Source organism: Clarias gariepinus, chromosome 9 (assembly GCF_024256425.1).
Source record: "Clarias gariepinus isolate MV-2021 ecotype Netherlands chromosome 9, CGAR_prim_01v2, whole genome shotgun sequence".
Classification (NCBI taxonomy): domain Eukaryota; kingdom Metazoa; phylum Chordata; class Actinopteri; order Siluriformes; family Clariidae; genus Clarias; species Clarias gariepinus.
In genome coordinates, this window is record NC_071108.1 from 2,541,051 (window position 1) to 2,558,871 (window position 17,821).

Genomic DNA, 17,821 nt, shown 5'->3' on the forward strand with positions numbered 1-17,821 from the left:
AAGCTGACGTATTACTGAGCATGTTCACACACATGCTCAACACTCAACACAGACACACAACACACATTTAAACGGGATATCTACATGGAGATCAAGTAAGTTTGGAGAAATCATCACTGTTGAGTCAAAAGCTATTATATTATTTAAAGCTATTTACACAGGGTGGCAAGCAAACATTTTCTCTCTACCTTTTCTCTCCCTGTCATATTTAAACTGCCCACATATTACTTTATATGTTCAAAATATCTAAGTACATCAGTGAGTTTTTTTTTTATTGCATTACTGAGCACACATTCGAATTCACACACATAAACATATCATCCACACTGATCTCTTAAACACAGTTCTAGAAAAGAGAAAATTAATGGGTGGAACAAATGTACAGTATGTATGTCTTTTTATACAGGTTGCAAAAAGGGTAAGCTAAAACAGGTATATAGATATAGATATTGCAATAGGCTGGGAAAGCGTTGTAATAAAAAATTTTGATGTATAGATTTTAGCTAGAAATATCTGTGTAACTATAAGAGGCATTCGATGAAAAGCAGAAATTTTGCAATATAACCGAACACAGTGATGAGACTAAAAACTCCCTTTATATCTCTATATAATCCTCTGCTTTCTTTAAAACATTTCCACCATTCAAATGTTTTACTGCAGCTAAGAATCTTGAAGTTTTCTGTATCAATCACTTTTATGTCAAATTTCATCACAAGTCCCGGTTTGATTTGAACACCCCATGAATGTTTGGCTTTAATGTTTCCCATTACAATGTGTCCATTTAGGATAAATTATTACATGAAAAAGGCTTGCGTGAACGTTCTACAACTAAAAATAAACATGGCAGAAAGATTTATAAACTTTGTACAATAATGTGACCCTACTGTATAACACAGGGTCGCAAGCCTGTTGTCACTCTTTTTAATTTAAATACACACTTGCTTTATATTCTTGTAATTTTATATGAGCTTCCTACCGATGTTTTCTTCATACGTGTGCTCCAGAACCAAAGGCTTATAAATTCCTCCAGTAGTTTCTATCAGATAGTCAATCACATCATGGAGTGTTGTACAAGGAATCTGGAAGAAATTCCTGATCCAGAATGCAGCAGCACATCTTGTTTTTAACCTTCCCAAGTTCTCCCACATCACACCACTCCTCCGCTTCCGTAGCTGCCCGCATCAAATTCAAAACGCTGATGCTTGCCTACAAAGCTAAAAATGGCCCAGCACCCACTTACCTCTCTGCTCTAATCACACCACGCACTGCACCACGTTCCCTCCGATCCTCCAGCACTGCTCGCCTCATCCCACCTATCTTAGTTAACCCAGTGTAAGTATGTATCCAGTGATGTAAACTTTACATCCCTTCTTGTAAGTCGCTCTGGATAAGAGCGTCTCCCAAATGCCTAAATGTAAATGTTTTAAGTTGTCCATTCCTACTCACTGGATTGTCAACAGCAATGACGAATCCTCCTTCAGGGATCCGTGTTACTCTGTAATGTTTGAAAACTGGCCTGCTGAACAAGAGAAAAAAAGAAATGGAATGAAAGAGATGATTTGCAATGTTTTTTTTTCCATTTCAGTGTTACTCATAGTACACCAAGAGCACACACTCAACAAGGAACACACAGGCATCCATATAAGGCTAGTATTTCTGTTCTGTTCTCCCTGAGTGACTGAACCCTCTTCTATTCAGAAAAGGCTGTCAATTAGCTTCAAATTTAAAGGTCTCATATTTTACTTCTTTAACAAGTTAACACAGGTCTCAGAGTTCAAAATATATGTCTTTTCTTCTCCAAATGTAAACATAAATGAGCTACTGCTGAGCCACGCCCCTTTAGAGAACTGCAGGGCTAAACAACAAACCAGGGGAGGGGATGATCTTATATGATGTCACATTAGGGAGAAAATCTGATTAGCCACAGAAAAAGGACAAAAATCAAATCATGTTTTTTTCCCCACTGTTTTTGTTTGTAAACACAGACTGGAGACCTGAATAAAAGTCTAAAAATAATTGAAAATTAAATTTTGCATAACAGGTGGCCTTTAAATCAGATATAGTGGGAGCGGAGAAAACAATAAAATGTTTAGGGCACGTGGCCCTCCAGAACCAGGGTTGGGAAAGTGGTTTAAAATACAAAGAGTGTGTGTGTGTGTGTGTGTGTGTGTGTGTGTATTTATGTTACCCGTTAAACTCCTGCCGGGTAGTGACAGCAAAACAGGTTTCATCTCGGCTAGGTCTGAGCAGCATGTTTCCTTTATCTTTGTGCTTTTCCAAAAGGTTTTCAGTTTCCGTCGGGGACAGTTTGCAAAAGCATCTACAGAACCACACACAGTTTGTATACGGGAATTTAGCCAGGAATAGTTGCAATGAACACATTCAAGTCTATGGAAGTTATATAATTATATAATATAGAATTATATATAACAGTATATATAATGTTTTCTTTGACTGGGGATCTGCGCTGATATCAGCCAAAAAAGAGTCTGAACATTAGAATTTGAATGGTAAAGTTTGGGTGTCAGCTCAGGAGTCAGGATCTATCTGTCCCACCAAATGAGAAATCTAAACTTTTGTATACTAGCTAATAATGACAAACACTGCTCTAAAGCTGTGCAGACATATTGGCAAATAAATTTAAAAAAAGAAAATAAATAAAAGTCACTGGAGTCTGAACCAATATCTGGACAATCAGCCAATCTGAACAGGGGTCTAAATATACAGTAGGATATAAGCCAATAAGGATGTGTGTGTGTGATCTGTGTGAGTCTTAATCTTGTCTATTGACCAGATTAGGCAATAAGAGAAGGAGTCTGTACTTACGCTGGCATCTCGGACAGTACAGACATGTAATCGTTATGGTCTGGCGTAGCTGCTGCTTTAGAAGCTTGTTCAGCTGCAGCTTTTTCAGCGATCTCTTTAAGTCTTTCGTTCTCTTTCTCCACAGCGTCTTTCAGCATGCAAACCTGACCAGGCAGCAGGTTGAGGGAGGTGGGAACTTGCAGCTGTGGGACACAAGCATCTGCCTAATCATTCCTAATCTAATTTCTATTCATATCTTCAGTAATGATAAACCAATAAACACCAATGGAACTTAAGCACCAAAAAACCTTTATTTATGTGCAGGGATTCTCCAAATAACAGCAGGTGGGAGTAGAAACTAACAACAAGCAGTTTGTTCAGAATTACACCTGCATGATGCAAATATTTAAAAAAAAATTGATCTCATCTTGTTTGTCATAAAGTTCTCCTTCTGGAACATGGCAGCAAGGTTTGCTTGTGCTTATTATTTTAATAACAAGCAAATGAACGAGTGAATCATTTAGTTATGAAAGCAAAAACAAGAAAACATGTTTACAATAATCTGGCACCGCCCAAAGCTTATTAAAAAGAATAAGAAGAACGAGGAAACTGGAGCACAAGGAAGTACAAGTTGCAGTCAAAAGGAAATGAGACAGAGTTTCGGGCTTGTAAACAATTTCATGTGGTGTTGCAATGTACAACACTGACCTAGAGAAGCATGGTGTTGGTAGTTCACACAGGAAAATGAATAATGCAACTGTTTATTGCTTATTAAGTAATATAACTTATTAGGACAAAAAACAAGTGCTATTAATAAATGAGCTTGTGACTCTTTGTGAACATTATGAGGTTACATTCACAAATTTGTCATGATTTTGTATCACTTCTAACTAGCTAGCTTTACATAAAGGTTTACTAATTCAAGAACAACAACAGTATTTAATTCACTCAGGACTAAACCATCATGAACCTGTGTCTGAATCCTGAAAATATATTAGATATTGTCTAATAATGACCGGACTCTGAACTTAGTCTGTCATATCAGTCAGTAAACTCTGGAATATACTAGAATATTCTCAACAGTAGAACAAGACAAGCATGTAACCCTAAACCATGTGAGTGTCTATGAAAAGCTGTACTGACCTTCACTACGGACAAGATGAAGCCTTTCCATAGCTCACGGGCTTCTAGACTCGGAGCCTTAAAACATGACAATTAACAATTTAAAAAAAATGCAATTAATTACTAAATATTAAACATTAATTGTGTAATCAGCAGCTCTGTCAGTAACACAGGTCTAATGTTATATTATATCTATAGTAGTTTTATAAGTTTTTTTTTAGTAAAGAAACAATATATAACATTTGTGGAGAGAGCTGTATCTTTTCTCTGATTTATATTAACAAATCAAGTACAGTACAGTCTCACCCGATCATCCAATTCAGTTGGAATTCTAATTGTAATAATGAAAAAATTATAAAAATGCATGGTTAATAAACATGTATCATATCTAAACCTCTCACCGTGAGGCAGATATCGTCGTCTTGTACACGCAGGTAGAGACTGGCATCTGAACTGGGGTAGTCCCTTAGAGAGATGAAGTTTGACAGTTCTTGCTTTTCCACATACTAGTATCAGTAACAGACAAATGTCAATAAATCCCATTACAGTGAATAAAAAAAAGCTTAAGAATACAATGTTGAAAAAAACTAAAACAAAAATTTACATACGTCACAGTCCTTGCTATTGTTGAAGAAGAACAGAGCGTTCCCACACAGTGCAGCCCAGAGCTTCTGATTGGTCTGCACAAAGTAAACAGAAAAACATTAATGACCATAACACTTGGGCATATTTATCCATCCATCTTAAACCATTAATCCAAAGTCGCGGGGGTAGCAGTTCCAGCAGGGAACCCCAAACTTCCCTTTCCCCAGCCACCTCAGCTAACTCTGACTGGGGAATCCCGAGGCGTTCCCAGGTCAGTGTGGAGATATTATCTCCCCATCTAGTCCTTGGTCTACCCTGTGGTCTCCTTTCAGCTGGACGTGCCAAGAACACCTCCCTAGGGAGGCGTCCTGGTGACATACTTACTAGATGCCCGAACCACCTCAACTGACTCCTTTCCACGCAAAGGAGTAGCGGCTCCATAAATTTATTTTTTTTGTAATTTTAGGTTATTAGTTTTTTAAAGGTAATTCTAAATTTGAAGATTATGGTGATCCTGTAACATAAAACATGTTTAATTTTTTGTCGCTCAAAATATGCGTCTCAACCGCCGATGTGCGACACCCAACAGAATGTATTTATATAGATAATCCTATTTACGCAGATAGCATTTTTGGTTTTCTGCAAGTGGATAATTTAAGTTAATTTAAGTAAAAAAAAATTCTGAATTTAAAATGTTTTTGTTGCATGCAGAAATACATTTTTTTTCCCTCTGTAGTAGTTCATTGATTTTCATCAAATGCAACACACTGTAGTTTTTTTATACATACTGCAGCATAAAGCTAAAAGATAATATGTGCACTGTTATCTTTACAGTGAAACCTCGAATTGTGAGTAACACATTTTGCGAGTGTTCCGCAAGACGAGCAAAGATTTGTAATAAATTTTGACTTGGAAAACGAACAAGTCTTGGTTTACGAGTACCGAATATCATGTATCACACATGCGCTTTTTGTTTTGACACAGAGCGTCACGTGATAACTGAGCCAACCATTTTTCTCTTTCTTGCGCTGTGGAATGTGGGTAATCGGCTTTCCTGCTGGGTCTTAGTGTGCGTCTCTTACTGGTATAATCAACATTCGTGCACTCGTGTACTGTTTACTTTAACACTGTGACCACATGTGTGTGTGCGTAAAACTTATTTTATTTTGTGTCTGTATGCATGTGTGTACAGCGCGTGTGTAAAGCAAAAGCAAGTCTCATTAGAGAGGTTAAATGACCAAATATTTTTTGTTAGAACGAAGCCTGAAAAGTTCTAGCTTGGATGGAGGGAGGGCGTCCATCTAGCCCTATTATTGCCATTTTGAAGATGGAGAAACATTTTAAGGAAATCTCACTATATCACATTAAAGGTGGTGAGATCAGATATTAAAGAGTTCCTGGTTTAATTTTTTAAATAAAAAAAAACGGGTATGAGGAGACATTTTATACTCACTTTGTAATTTACTGTGATTCATCCAACATAATGCCCAAAGAATTATGTTATTCAAAAATTATGCTTTGTAGTCACTTTTAGACATCCCCATGTCCACAATGTGTGTGTGCAAACAAAGAAAAAAGAAAAGAAAAAAGAATTCCCTGCTTTTCCTCTTTTTTTCCTATTTTAGTATCGGCCAGGGTTTAAACAAGCCAGATATATATTTTTCCCTATTCTGACCTCATATAAGAAGAGCCCCACCCCTTGGCTTGTTTTATTTGGATTTACATAGATACAGAAATGGCACATGTGGAGAAGGAGTAAAATAAATGGAGAATAATTAAGTGTAAACAACCACTGTTTAGAAATGCGGTCAGATTATTTGTGGTAAATTTTTGAGTTCTGAGAACAAAACAAGGAAGCTTGAGTCTCCACTGATGATCAGAATTAACAATCCTGAGTAATGAGAACGCTTTCATCAATAATTATCTTTTAAATATCCAACCATCCGTCACATGACATATCTTTTATTCTTCTTGTTTAGGTAACGAATTTTAATTGATACCAAGGAAATGATACCAGAGAAAATGTTGCACTGTTGTTTAGTGTACAATATGAAATATGTATCATAAATTTAATTAATTTCCTTGTTAACGCCTAATTATGCAAACATCACAACATACCAACTGCAGCCTGCAATCTCAGTGTTTATATCAGACTAGAAATGTACAGCAGATCTACAGAACACTTCAATATTATCGAATCTTCTGGATTTTTAGAAAGTTTAAGTGGAATATGAAAAAAGACAGTAACAATGTAAATGTCTAATAAGTGTTCCTTCATGTACAGTTATGCACCTTTAAGTATCAGAATGATGTTGCTTTTAAATCAGATTCTCTTCATTCTCTTTTTAATAAAAGACTAATGAATTAAATAAATGTGTTCTTGGTTAAAGTTAACCTATAGGAGCCCAGATGTTTTATTTGCAATCATGTCTTCACTCTGTTCTTTGCTACAGAACGTACAGTGTAAATATGTTACAGTATAAACTTAGGGCTTTTATTTTCTTCATTTTGTGTGCTTTATTTCAGCAGCTGTTTTACATAATAATAATAATTTCTCTACGTGTTCATATTAAAGTTCTAGTAAAAACTTTGCTTTAGTGAAGAACTGAAATGTGTCTGCTGGTCAAGTTATTTTAATGATATTAATTTTGTGTAAGCTAGCTAAGAGAAGCGCTGGGTTAGCATTAATTAACACTTTAAGGATTAATGCTAAAACTCATGAATTCAGATTCAATCGAGCAAGAGTCTTAACCTTCAAGTGTTTAGGAGTATTTAACCTTGACTCTGTCCTGCATCGTCTGGAAGTCTCCAGACAAATGTTATCAAATGTAGTGGTATATTTTTTTAAATTATCTGTCATTTTATCCAATTTTGGAGCTCTGTTTCCGCTATAAAGCTTTTAATGTTCAGGTCGAGTCAATGGTTGATTTTGTAGTACATTTTGTTTATAATGTTTAATGTTTTGTAGAAATTTTGCCATTTACAAATATGGAAGAAAAATATGTGCCTTGTTTTACATTGCTTGTAATCCAGAAATAAAAAAGGAACTCTTTGAATCATAATTCTTTCACTATTCAAATTAAGTTCAAAATGTTTTTTTTTTCTTTTTGTCTCAAGATCTTTTCTGCCAACTCCAGTAAGACTTTACACTAACTCTGCATGGTCACGTTCTTCATTCATTTAATTCTTTCTTTTATTACTATTTCTACTTGCTGATGCACCTTATGTGCAGTTTCATTCCTGCCTGTATACACAATCATCTTGTACATGTACATACAGTAGAAACAGTTTACCGGTATTATTTGACACTATTTTTTACCTCATTAAGGCACTGTAAATTGTAAACAGAGTTTCTTTTTTTTTTTTTTTTTTTTGCAATTCTTGCTGGTTGCTTACTTGTTGTATAGCCTGTGAACTGGCTGCTGTAATAATACAATTTCTCTTTGGGATTGATAAAGTAATACATCTATCTATCACATCCATCAAATCCAGGAACCTCTGTAGTCCAACAAGGGACCGGCCAGTCCCATTTTTACGATCATGGTAGGACCTCCAGTCAACATTCACACACTACAGGCAATTTGAGAACACAGATGTACAGTAGCTGCTGCTTTGTCTTTGGACTGTGGGAGGAAATCACAGTACCCGGAGGAAACCCACCAAGCACAGGGAGAACATGCAAACTCCATGCACACAGACCCCGAGGCAGAAATCGAACCCGAGGTGTAAGGAGACAGTTCTAACCACTACGCCCCATGCCGCTCTATATCTGTCTACCTATCTATAACGATGTTACAATTGACTCGAATTGAAATTGTGGCAGGTGTGTATTGTTACACACACTGTACATGATTTACAGAACTCTTTACACAGGAAATTAATGCATATTTTACAGTACAGGGTATGAATAGGTTATGTATCTTATATGCCATTTGAGTTCCTCCAGATGTCCTGGATATTAATTCAGAGATCAGTGACAAAATAAACTCTAAACTGAATAAATTAAGCATGAGTCTTAAATAAATGCACGTATTGTAAAATGCTTTAATAAGAGATGAAACTCACCCTATTTTTTATAGACATCTTTTCCAGAAATCCCTCGTAGTAGCAGCAGGGCAGCTGGGCTCGAATCCGCTGCGCGTGCCTCATCGCTGGTGCAGGTAGCGGGGTTCGCGCACACACACACACACACACACACAGACAGACACGGACACGCGCGCGCAAGCACACACCTGTAGTCTCTACTGCTCTACTCCTGCGCGGACCTGAAGACGCGTGCTCTAGTGCAGTGTGTCCAGGTGTTTTCAACAGGTGAGTCCTAACAAGGAGGAGCCAACCGACGAGACCCCGCCCCTCGGTTAAGCTAATTGGCTGGTTATGATAAGGCAAAGGTACTGGACATATTTGGATAATTTCTGATTTATTTTGTGTTTCACACACTCACACAAATGAGGGTGACTCCTTGGGTGTGATACAGATTTTCTTCTGCTTCAAGTCTAACCAGTTTCTATTAATATACACGGATTTAGATGGAGTTTAGATTGCAGATGTTAACCTCTGGACTGCAGGGAATTTATGAGAGCTTATACAGTCTTGTCATTTGAAGGGAGGAAAGAAATAATGGAATGAGAATAAGAGAAAGTTTTTATATAAAGGTTTTGGGAATGGCTAAAACTAACAATCAATTATATATATATATATATATATATATATATATATATATATATAAAATCAAACCAAATTAACCAAACATTCATTAAAACACTCATTTAAACTGTTTCCCGGAAAAAAACAACAACTTTTTCCTTGACATTGAAAGGTACAGAAATGTATTATATGTTAGGAATTATGTTTAAATAATACAGGAAAGCTTTACACATGATGAAAAAACAAAAACTGTCCCAACGTGGCTGAAGATCATTTAAAGAAGCAAATCTTAGACACCAAATAGATCATTTGATCATTACTGACTACTGATTATTTTTTCATATAAAAAATCTACCAAGTGTTATTATTATTATTATTATTATTGTTGTTGTTGTTGTTGTGGTTATTTAATTATTAATATTATTTTTATTTAAAGGATAGTTTTAGGGGATGAAAATTATGTACACAAAAAAAGTACAGAGTCCTACTGGAATAACTGCAATAAACAAGTGTTTAAATAGCCTAAACTGAACTCTGTACTTTTTATTCCCTATAGTACACACACACACACACACACACATAAATACATGCATATTGTAGGGTTTTTATCGCCGTAAAGGATGGTGGAGAGACGAGTGAGCTTATTTGCTGCCCAATGCAAATGGCTGGGAGTATTTTATTTAGCAATGGCACAAAATAGCACACACAAACACTTCCCACCATTACTAACACACCTAAAAACATACACACATACCCTGGCCGAAGCCACTAACCCAAACACCTTTTCCCAACAGGGTGAACACATAACAGTCCCATCCCGCAAAGCATGATGGTTCCCAAGCGAAACCCCGCCCATGCCACAATATATATTCTAACTGTAGATGTGTATATCCCCAATATCCCACAATGTTCTCTTTCGCACAATTATACAACGTTGCTTATTTTTTATAATTATTTTGTATAATTCTGTGCCTTTTTGTATATTCTATTTAATTCAATTTAATTTTATTTGTATGGCGCTTTTTAACAATTGCCATTGTCGCAAAGCAGCTTAACACAATAATAAGAATTATGAAATTTGTATGAAATGTGAATGTGTATAAATTAAATTGATAAGATTGTCCCTGATGAGCAAGCTGAGGACGACAGCGACAGTGGCAAGGAAAACCTTTGAGATGGCAATAGGAAGAAACTTTGAGATGAACCAGACTCAACAGAGAACCCATCCTCATTTGGGTAATAATGGATAGCAGGGATTGATCTGCAGTCATACTGTGTGTTAGAGAGGAGAAGAGGAGAGAGCAGAAGAGAAGGAAAGATAACAGATAGGTATGGTCACAGTCACACATGTATAAGGTTAAATGTATAATTTAGTGCACAGTGCAAGCAAAGACTCTGGCAAATCTAACTATGACAGCATGACTAAAAGGGAGAGCCAGAAGGAAACACAGACATGAGGGGGAACTGGGATGTAAAGCAACCAATCGCTGTAGTTTTCATAATATGTGGTACTGACAAGCAGCCTGCATCCTTTGATTGAAGAAGGCGTGGTGGATCGTAAGACACTAGCAGTTCACTCAGATACTGCGGTGCGAGACCATGTAATGCTTTATACCTAGTATTTTAAAATCGATGTGAAATTTCACAGAGAGCCAATGCAGTGTGGATAAGATAGGGGTGATGTGCTGGTATCTTCTGGTTCTAGTGAGGACTCTCGCTGCTGCATTCTAAACTAACGAAAGCTTATTTATGCATCTAGTTGAACAACCAGACAGTAAGGCGTTACAATAGTCCAACCTAGAAGTGATAAAAGCATGAACTAGTTTTTCTGCATCGTTTAGCGACAATATATTTCCTATTTTGGCAATATTTCTGAGGTGAAAGAATGCTATTCTGGTAATATTATCTACATAAGTGTTAAATGAAAGGCTGGAATCTATAATCACACCGAGGTCTTTCACTGTTGCACTGGAACTAAAAGGCCATCTAAAGTTACAGTTTGATCAGAAAGCTTATTTCTTACACACAAACCTTTTTTTAAGCACAAATATTTTTGTCAGTGATCTTATTCCATAGGAACGGGGAGGCGTGTATGCGAGGTGTTGGTTGTGTTGGAGAGAGAGAGAGATTTTGTGATTTTGGCGTTTTTGATATTGGATTGTATATTCTGATTTTGACTTTTTGCCTCCCTTTGACTTTCATTATCGCTTTGTCCCTTTGGTTTGAGTGCTTGTTTTTTTTTGTACATATTTTGTAAATAATTTCACTGTAATTTCACAGTTGTAGGGGTGTGACTTTGGGGAACAGGGAATTTGTTCACTGTTTTTGGTTTAGGGAGATAAAATATCTGCATTTTTGTCTGTGTTTTGTTTGCTAGGTAAACTAGCTTATAAAATACAGATACCTGTTCTGTTTATTATTTTGGCCTGGGTCCACCCTGAAGCTGATCCTGATGTTGTGTATTTTTATTTGCATGTGCTTTGTGTAAAGCAATACAAACCTCGTCTTTTTGTAAGCTGACATATCTGTCTAGTTCTTTTTGTTATATTACACCATTGTATTCCACCTTCTACATACAGTTTAAAATAGAACCTTTAACCAATCATTTGCTGTACGGCCCAACCCTAGACTGGGACGTAACAAATGACACTCGATTGAGCACAAAGAGCAGGCTGATACAGAGAGTGAAAATTGATCTTTAATCTCTCTAATAAGACTTGCTTTTGCTTTACACACACGCTGTACACACGCATACAGACACAAAATAAAATGTTTTATGCGCACAAACATGGTCACAGTGTTATAGTAAACAGTACACTTGTGCACAGATGTTGATTATACCAGTAAAATAATATTTATACCAGCAGGGGAGACGATTACCCACAATTCTGCAGTGCAAGAGAGAGAAAAACCGTTGGCTCAGTTGTGATCACGTGACATTTGGCGTCAAAACAAAAAACGCATGCGTGATACGATACTCGGTACTCGTAAACCAAGACTTGTTCATTTCCAAGTCAAAATTTATAAAAAAATCTTTGCTCATCTTGCAGAACACCCGTAAACCACGTTACTCGCAATCCGAGGTTTCACTGTACAAACTGTAAATAGTTTAAGAAAGGTTAGCTACATGTGTGTAATAATGTGTGTTTGTGTGTAAATATGTAAATGATCAGTGTAAGTTAGATATTGCATAAAGGACATGATGTGGTTTATTGAAAATGAAAAATGACATAACACTGTTTTCTATTACACACACAACTTCCTGTTGAGTTTTTCCATCCTGACACTGGTTACTTTAATAAACACTTTATAACCCACAGTGTGTGGTTTGTTTTTGCTTTTATTCCTATTCTAAGCACAAAACAAGAACATTCTATTAAAATATAGTACTTTTTATCCTAATCCTGTAATCTGAAAAAAAATCCTGAGCCTCAGTAGCTCATCCAGTGGTTCAGGAATTGATACGATTAAAGTATTACTTAAAAGCGTCAGTCACCGATGGAGCTCGCATCTGCATGTTTAACTTCAGGAAGAGTTTCCCTCGTCCTGCTCCTTACTTCATCCTCATCTCATCATCCTGAGAATCTAATTAGGTTGTTTAAGCAACAGTCAATACAACCATGGAAAAGGGGAATGTTTTTTTTTACACGCACACACACATACATATTAGTGTCTCATCTGAATATCTAAACATAACAAAAAGTAGATTTTGCATAGCACATGGCCTTTATTTCCCAAGAATTCAGAAAATATTTTTACTGCAGTTCTTGTACAAACATGGCATCCTTTAGGGTTTTAATATTTAGTTTTGGTTTTCAGGCTTAAGTGTTTGTTAGTTTATCTGTCTAGTATTTGGAATCTATAGTACGTCTTCGCTTTTCAAGTTACAAATAAATAACGCTAATAAAATTCTTACAGGTAAGATTTCCATCAGTGTTTTTAAGTTCATCAATTTTACTGGATCTGATGCAGCTAGATTTCACTTTCGTGTTCAATTCCCTCATGGTTTACACACCGTTTTGTTTTTTCCCCTCAGTTTTTTCTCCTTTCACTGTCACTTGACCACGAGCGAGGTGGTGGGCTGCCTGGGGGGCCGATGGGACACTACAACACAGCGTAATGTAAATGTAAGACTTTATCACTCATCACACTGCAGAGATGTGTGTCTTATACTGTATAACCCGTCATAAGAAAACACCTTTTCTTTCTTTCTCATCACAGTGCTGACGGTTTTGCGAGCATTCCCGTGTCGCACGTGATTGGCTGACTGAGACGCCGCACCTACTGTAGAGGAGAAGGTTAGTAGACGACTTTGTATTGTATGTATTGTCTCTGGATACACCACCGCTCGGCTGAGGACGAAATGAAAACAAATAAATGAAAGAGTTTCTCTTGACTGATAAGTGTGTATAAATGATAAGTGTGTATAAATGTGTGTATGAGAATATTGTCAAAAGTTAATAAATAAGAAGTACGTCTGTTAGAAATATATATATATATATATATATATATATATATATATATAGGGAAGATGTAATATTGGCTTCCACACACTAGAGGGAGCTGTGTTTATTTTTTGTAAGTAAATCCCCTTCTCTAAATTGTTGAGCTTGTTGTTTAGCCTCAGTTGTTTAGTTCTTATGAGAAGGTGAGATGGCATTTCTTTTTGTGCTCTTAATAATCTGTATCTTTGTGCTATCTCGGTTAACCATCCACATTATTTGAAGTAATTATCCTAACGATGGAATGTTTATTGAAAGAGATGTGGCATTATTTTTAATCATTTTGGATTTTCCTTTTTTTTAATTATACATCATAAAAAATATTGTATGTTTTAGTAGTTAATTAGTTGTTATGGGGAGATCTGTGTTGTTGGATTTGAATTAGTATTTTTAGTTGTGGCTGTAATTGTGGTATTTTGTTTTACTATTTTGTTGTACTTGCATTCTATGTTTAATTGAAAGGAAATTGCCTCAGTTGTTTTGTTCTTTTAAAAGTTTTGTTCTTATAGAAGATTGCCTGTTTGTCAACCGAGGCCTGGTGTGGGGAAGAGCAACTAAATAAAGAGAGAGAGCTGCGCTGATGTCGATCCAGTTACAAATGGTGTCCTCCCTTCTTCTTAATACACCTAACACAACGCAGAGACTCGTTTGGGAGCACATAAAGAGGGTTACATATAGATATGTTTATTTATACATGAACATTAATTGCGCTTAATTTTATAGGCCTTGGTATACGAGCAAAGCCATAGACTATTTCAGTATAAAGTATATTGTTATGCTTTATTGTGCATGTACGCCATGTCTTCATTAACTAGGTTATAAATACATACCAACTGCAATTGAAAAAAATAGCAATAATGCTATACAGGAATTAATTTTGATTAGCAAAAAAAATGCTATACACTGATTTACTGTCAGAACAAATGTCAGAGACAGACAGTAATGTGGCAAGTACACGCTTTTACCTCCTGTTACTTAACTGTAAAGACCAAAGTGCAGAATCAATAACCAATTAATCTACAAGGTGCTTCACGAGCATCCAGTCAGCTGGGCCACACACACACACACACACACACAGCTTATTTTAAATTCCTTCATTTCTTTGTTTGCAGACAAGCTGATCGTCCTGGGGTCAGAGGTCCCTCTGCAGTAAGTCTCATTTTTTTCATCCTCTGCTTTAGATCTTCGTTTAAAACTGTAAAAAAAAAAAAAAAGCAGAAACAAGACAATTAGTAATGTTTCAACTTGCAAAACTGTGATCTAACTACATTTTCTGTTCTCAATCATTCAGCTTAAGATTTAAATAAGAGACTTTTAAAAAATTCTGTTGACTGTACACCACTGAGCCATAACATTAATACCCCTACTAGGTGAACTAAATAACATTGTCAATTACAGTGAGGTCAATAAGCATTTGGTCACCCTGTGATTTTGCAAGTTCTCTTACTTACAAATCATGGAGGGATCTACAATTTTCATCATAGGTGCATTTTCACTGTGAGAGACAGAATCTAAAAGAAAAATCTGGAAACCACATTGTATGAATTTTTTTAACAATTTATTTGTGAATTTCTGTGTCAAATAACTATTTAATTCCTGTAGTTCTTCACCAGGTTTGCACACACTGTAGGAGGGATTTTGGCCCACTCCTCCATACAGATCTTCTCTAGATCTGTCAGGTTTTTTTATTGGATTTAGGTCTGGAGACTGGCTAGGCCACTCCAGGAGCTTGATATGCTTCTTACGGAGCCACTCCTTGGTTTTCCTGGCTGTGTGCTTTGGGTCATTGTCATGTTGGAAGACCCAGCCCATCTTTAATGCTCTGACTGAGGAAAGGAGGTTTTTGCCCAATATGTACATGGCCCCGTTCATCCTCTCCTTAATGCAGTGCAGTCGTCCTACCCCCTGAGCAGAAAAACACCCCCAGAGCATGATGCTTCCAGCCCCATGCTTCACTGTAGGTATGGTATTATTGAGATGATACTCATCATTCTTCTTCCTCCAAACACGGTGAATGGAGTTAAGACCAAAAAGTTCTACATATGGTCTCATCTGACCATAGGACTTTCTCCCATGACTCCTCTTAAATCATCCAGATGGTCCCGGGCAAACTTTAGACGGGCCTGGACATGGGCTGACTTAAGCAGGGTAACCTTCCGTGCAATGCAAGATTTTAAACCATGACGTTTTAGTGTATTACTGATAGTAGCCTTGGAAACGATGGTCCCAGCTCTCTTCACGGCATTGACCAGCCCCTCCCATGTAGTTCTGGACTAATTCTTCACAATTCTTAGCATCATTAATACGCCACAAGGAAAGATCTTCTGTGGGGCCCCAGTCCGAGGGACATTGACAGTCATCATTAGCCTCTTCCATTTTCTGACAATTGCTCCAACAGTTGTGCTTTTTTCACCAAGCTGCTTGGCATTTGCACCGTAGCCCTTTCCAGCTTTGTGAAGGTCTAGAATTTTGTCTCTTATGTCTTTTGACAGCTCTTTGGTTTTGCCCATGTTGCTACTTAGACTTTGGCTGATTGTGGGGTGCACAGGTGTCTTTATGATAGCTAACGACCTCAAACAGGTGCTACTAATTTAGAATCATGAGCAGAGTTGACCATGTATGAACTATTTAAAAAGCAAAATAAACAGGTCTTTGAGGGTCAGAAATCTGGCTGATAAGCAAGTAATCAAATACTTATTTGACACAGTAATTCACAAATTGTAAAAAAAAAAAAAATCATACAATGTGATTTCCGAATTTTTCTTTTTAGATTTTGTCTCTGACAGTGGAAATGCACCTATGCTGAAAATTGTAGACCCCTCCATGATTTCTAAGTAAGAGAACTTGCAAAATTACAGGGTGATCAAATACTTATTGACCTCACGGTATATACTGTATAATCTGATCCACAGTGGCTCAGCCCCGCAACCCACGGCACCAAAAGTATCCACTGCTAATGTCCTGGTGCGGGACACCACAGCACAAACCCACTGGGCCCAGTAGTGCCAAGCCCCAAATCTGTTTTCTCTCATCTATTATAATCATTTAAATTTAATAATTTTGATTTTAATAAACAAGCTATTTCTAATCTACAGAAGTTGTTAATATCGCGAGTTTTCCCACTCTAAAAAAGTGAGTCGTAAAAAAGAAGGAATGAAAGAAAACCCTAAGCTAGTACTTAAAAATTCATTAAAAGCTGCTGTTTGCAGTTAAATTTTTTTTAAAAGGTGTTTAAGGACCCATAAATGTCCTCTAATCTCAAAGCTACTTTAATAAACTGTGGTATTGCTAAGCAGACGCTCACACTACAGGTTTCTTTTTACAGTTTTCTGCATCTGAAGTACACTCTACTCCTAGCTGAGATGTTTTTCCTAAAGAGAGTCATAGTTTCAATACAGGAGGGGAGGAGGGGGGTCTAATTGGAGGGAATGGGGGGGGGGCGTTAATGTTTTGTAGTTGCAATTCACCTTATGTGTACCTTCTGAACATTATTAGTTCTTAAATTCATGGTCAGAGTTGAGCAAGTTGACCCTTACACTGAAAAAAGGTTTCTCCAATAGACACTGCTGATATTGGCCGTCTTGGTCTTGCTTCAGCGACCGCTGTATCACTGTGTCGGCGAAAATTTCGTGGAAGCAAAGCCCCGCCTGCAGCAAAGATTTCATTAACACGTGACAATATTTTTGGGGGCTGATATTTAAAAAATAAATAGAATATAACAGTTTCTTTAAACCTGTTTCTATAACTAATATATGAATTAGATATTAAATATAAGTACAATGTACAGTAGTTAAAACAGTTCATTGATCTGTTGCAGCTTGCAGCATAAAGGAAATATTCTAATGCCTCATGGTTCTGCTCTTGAAGTCCACGCTTACATTCTGTTTTAAGGGACCATGATATTTTCCATAAATCTTTATTTATATCTACAGTATAATGCAAGAATAATAATTTAAAAAGTAATAAAATAATTAAAGAAGTCAGGTCACCTACCTGGACCTATGGGCAGACTAGGCACAGACGACTGAGGCTTTGGAGGTCGCGCTACAAACACACAACAGTGGTTCTCTGTATCATACAGTATAAACCATTCGCTTTCCTGACATTTTTTCTGTTTTCCTTTGACTTTGTCTCAACTTGACTTTACAGAGCGACTTGTC

General features: G+C 36.8%; 1 protein-coding gene across 1 annotated transcript in view; it reads right to left on the bottom strand.

Annotated features, from left to right (window-relative positions):
* The window catches only part of LOC128530600 (signal-transducing adaptor protein 1-like), a 47,327-nt gene that overhangs the window by 9,419 nt on the left and 20,087 nt on the right, over positions 1–17,821 (bottom strand). The window contains exons 12-13 of the mRNA XM_053504633.1: positions 17,655–17,705; positions 17,198–17,308 (exon numbers count right to left, since the gene is read on the bottom strand). Coding sequence (XP_053360608.1) covers positions 17,198–17,308; positions 17,655–17,705 — 162 coding nt within the window. The remainder of the gene's footprint in view (positions 1–17,197; positions 17,309–17,654; positions 17,706–17,821) is intronic.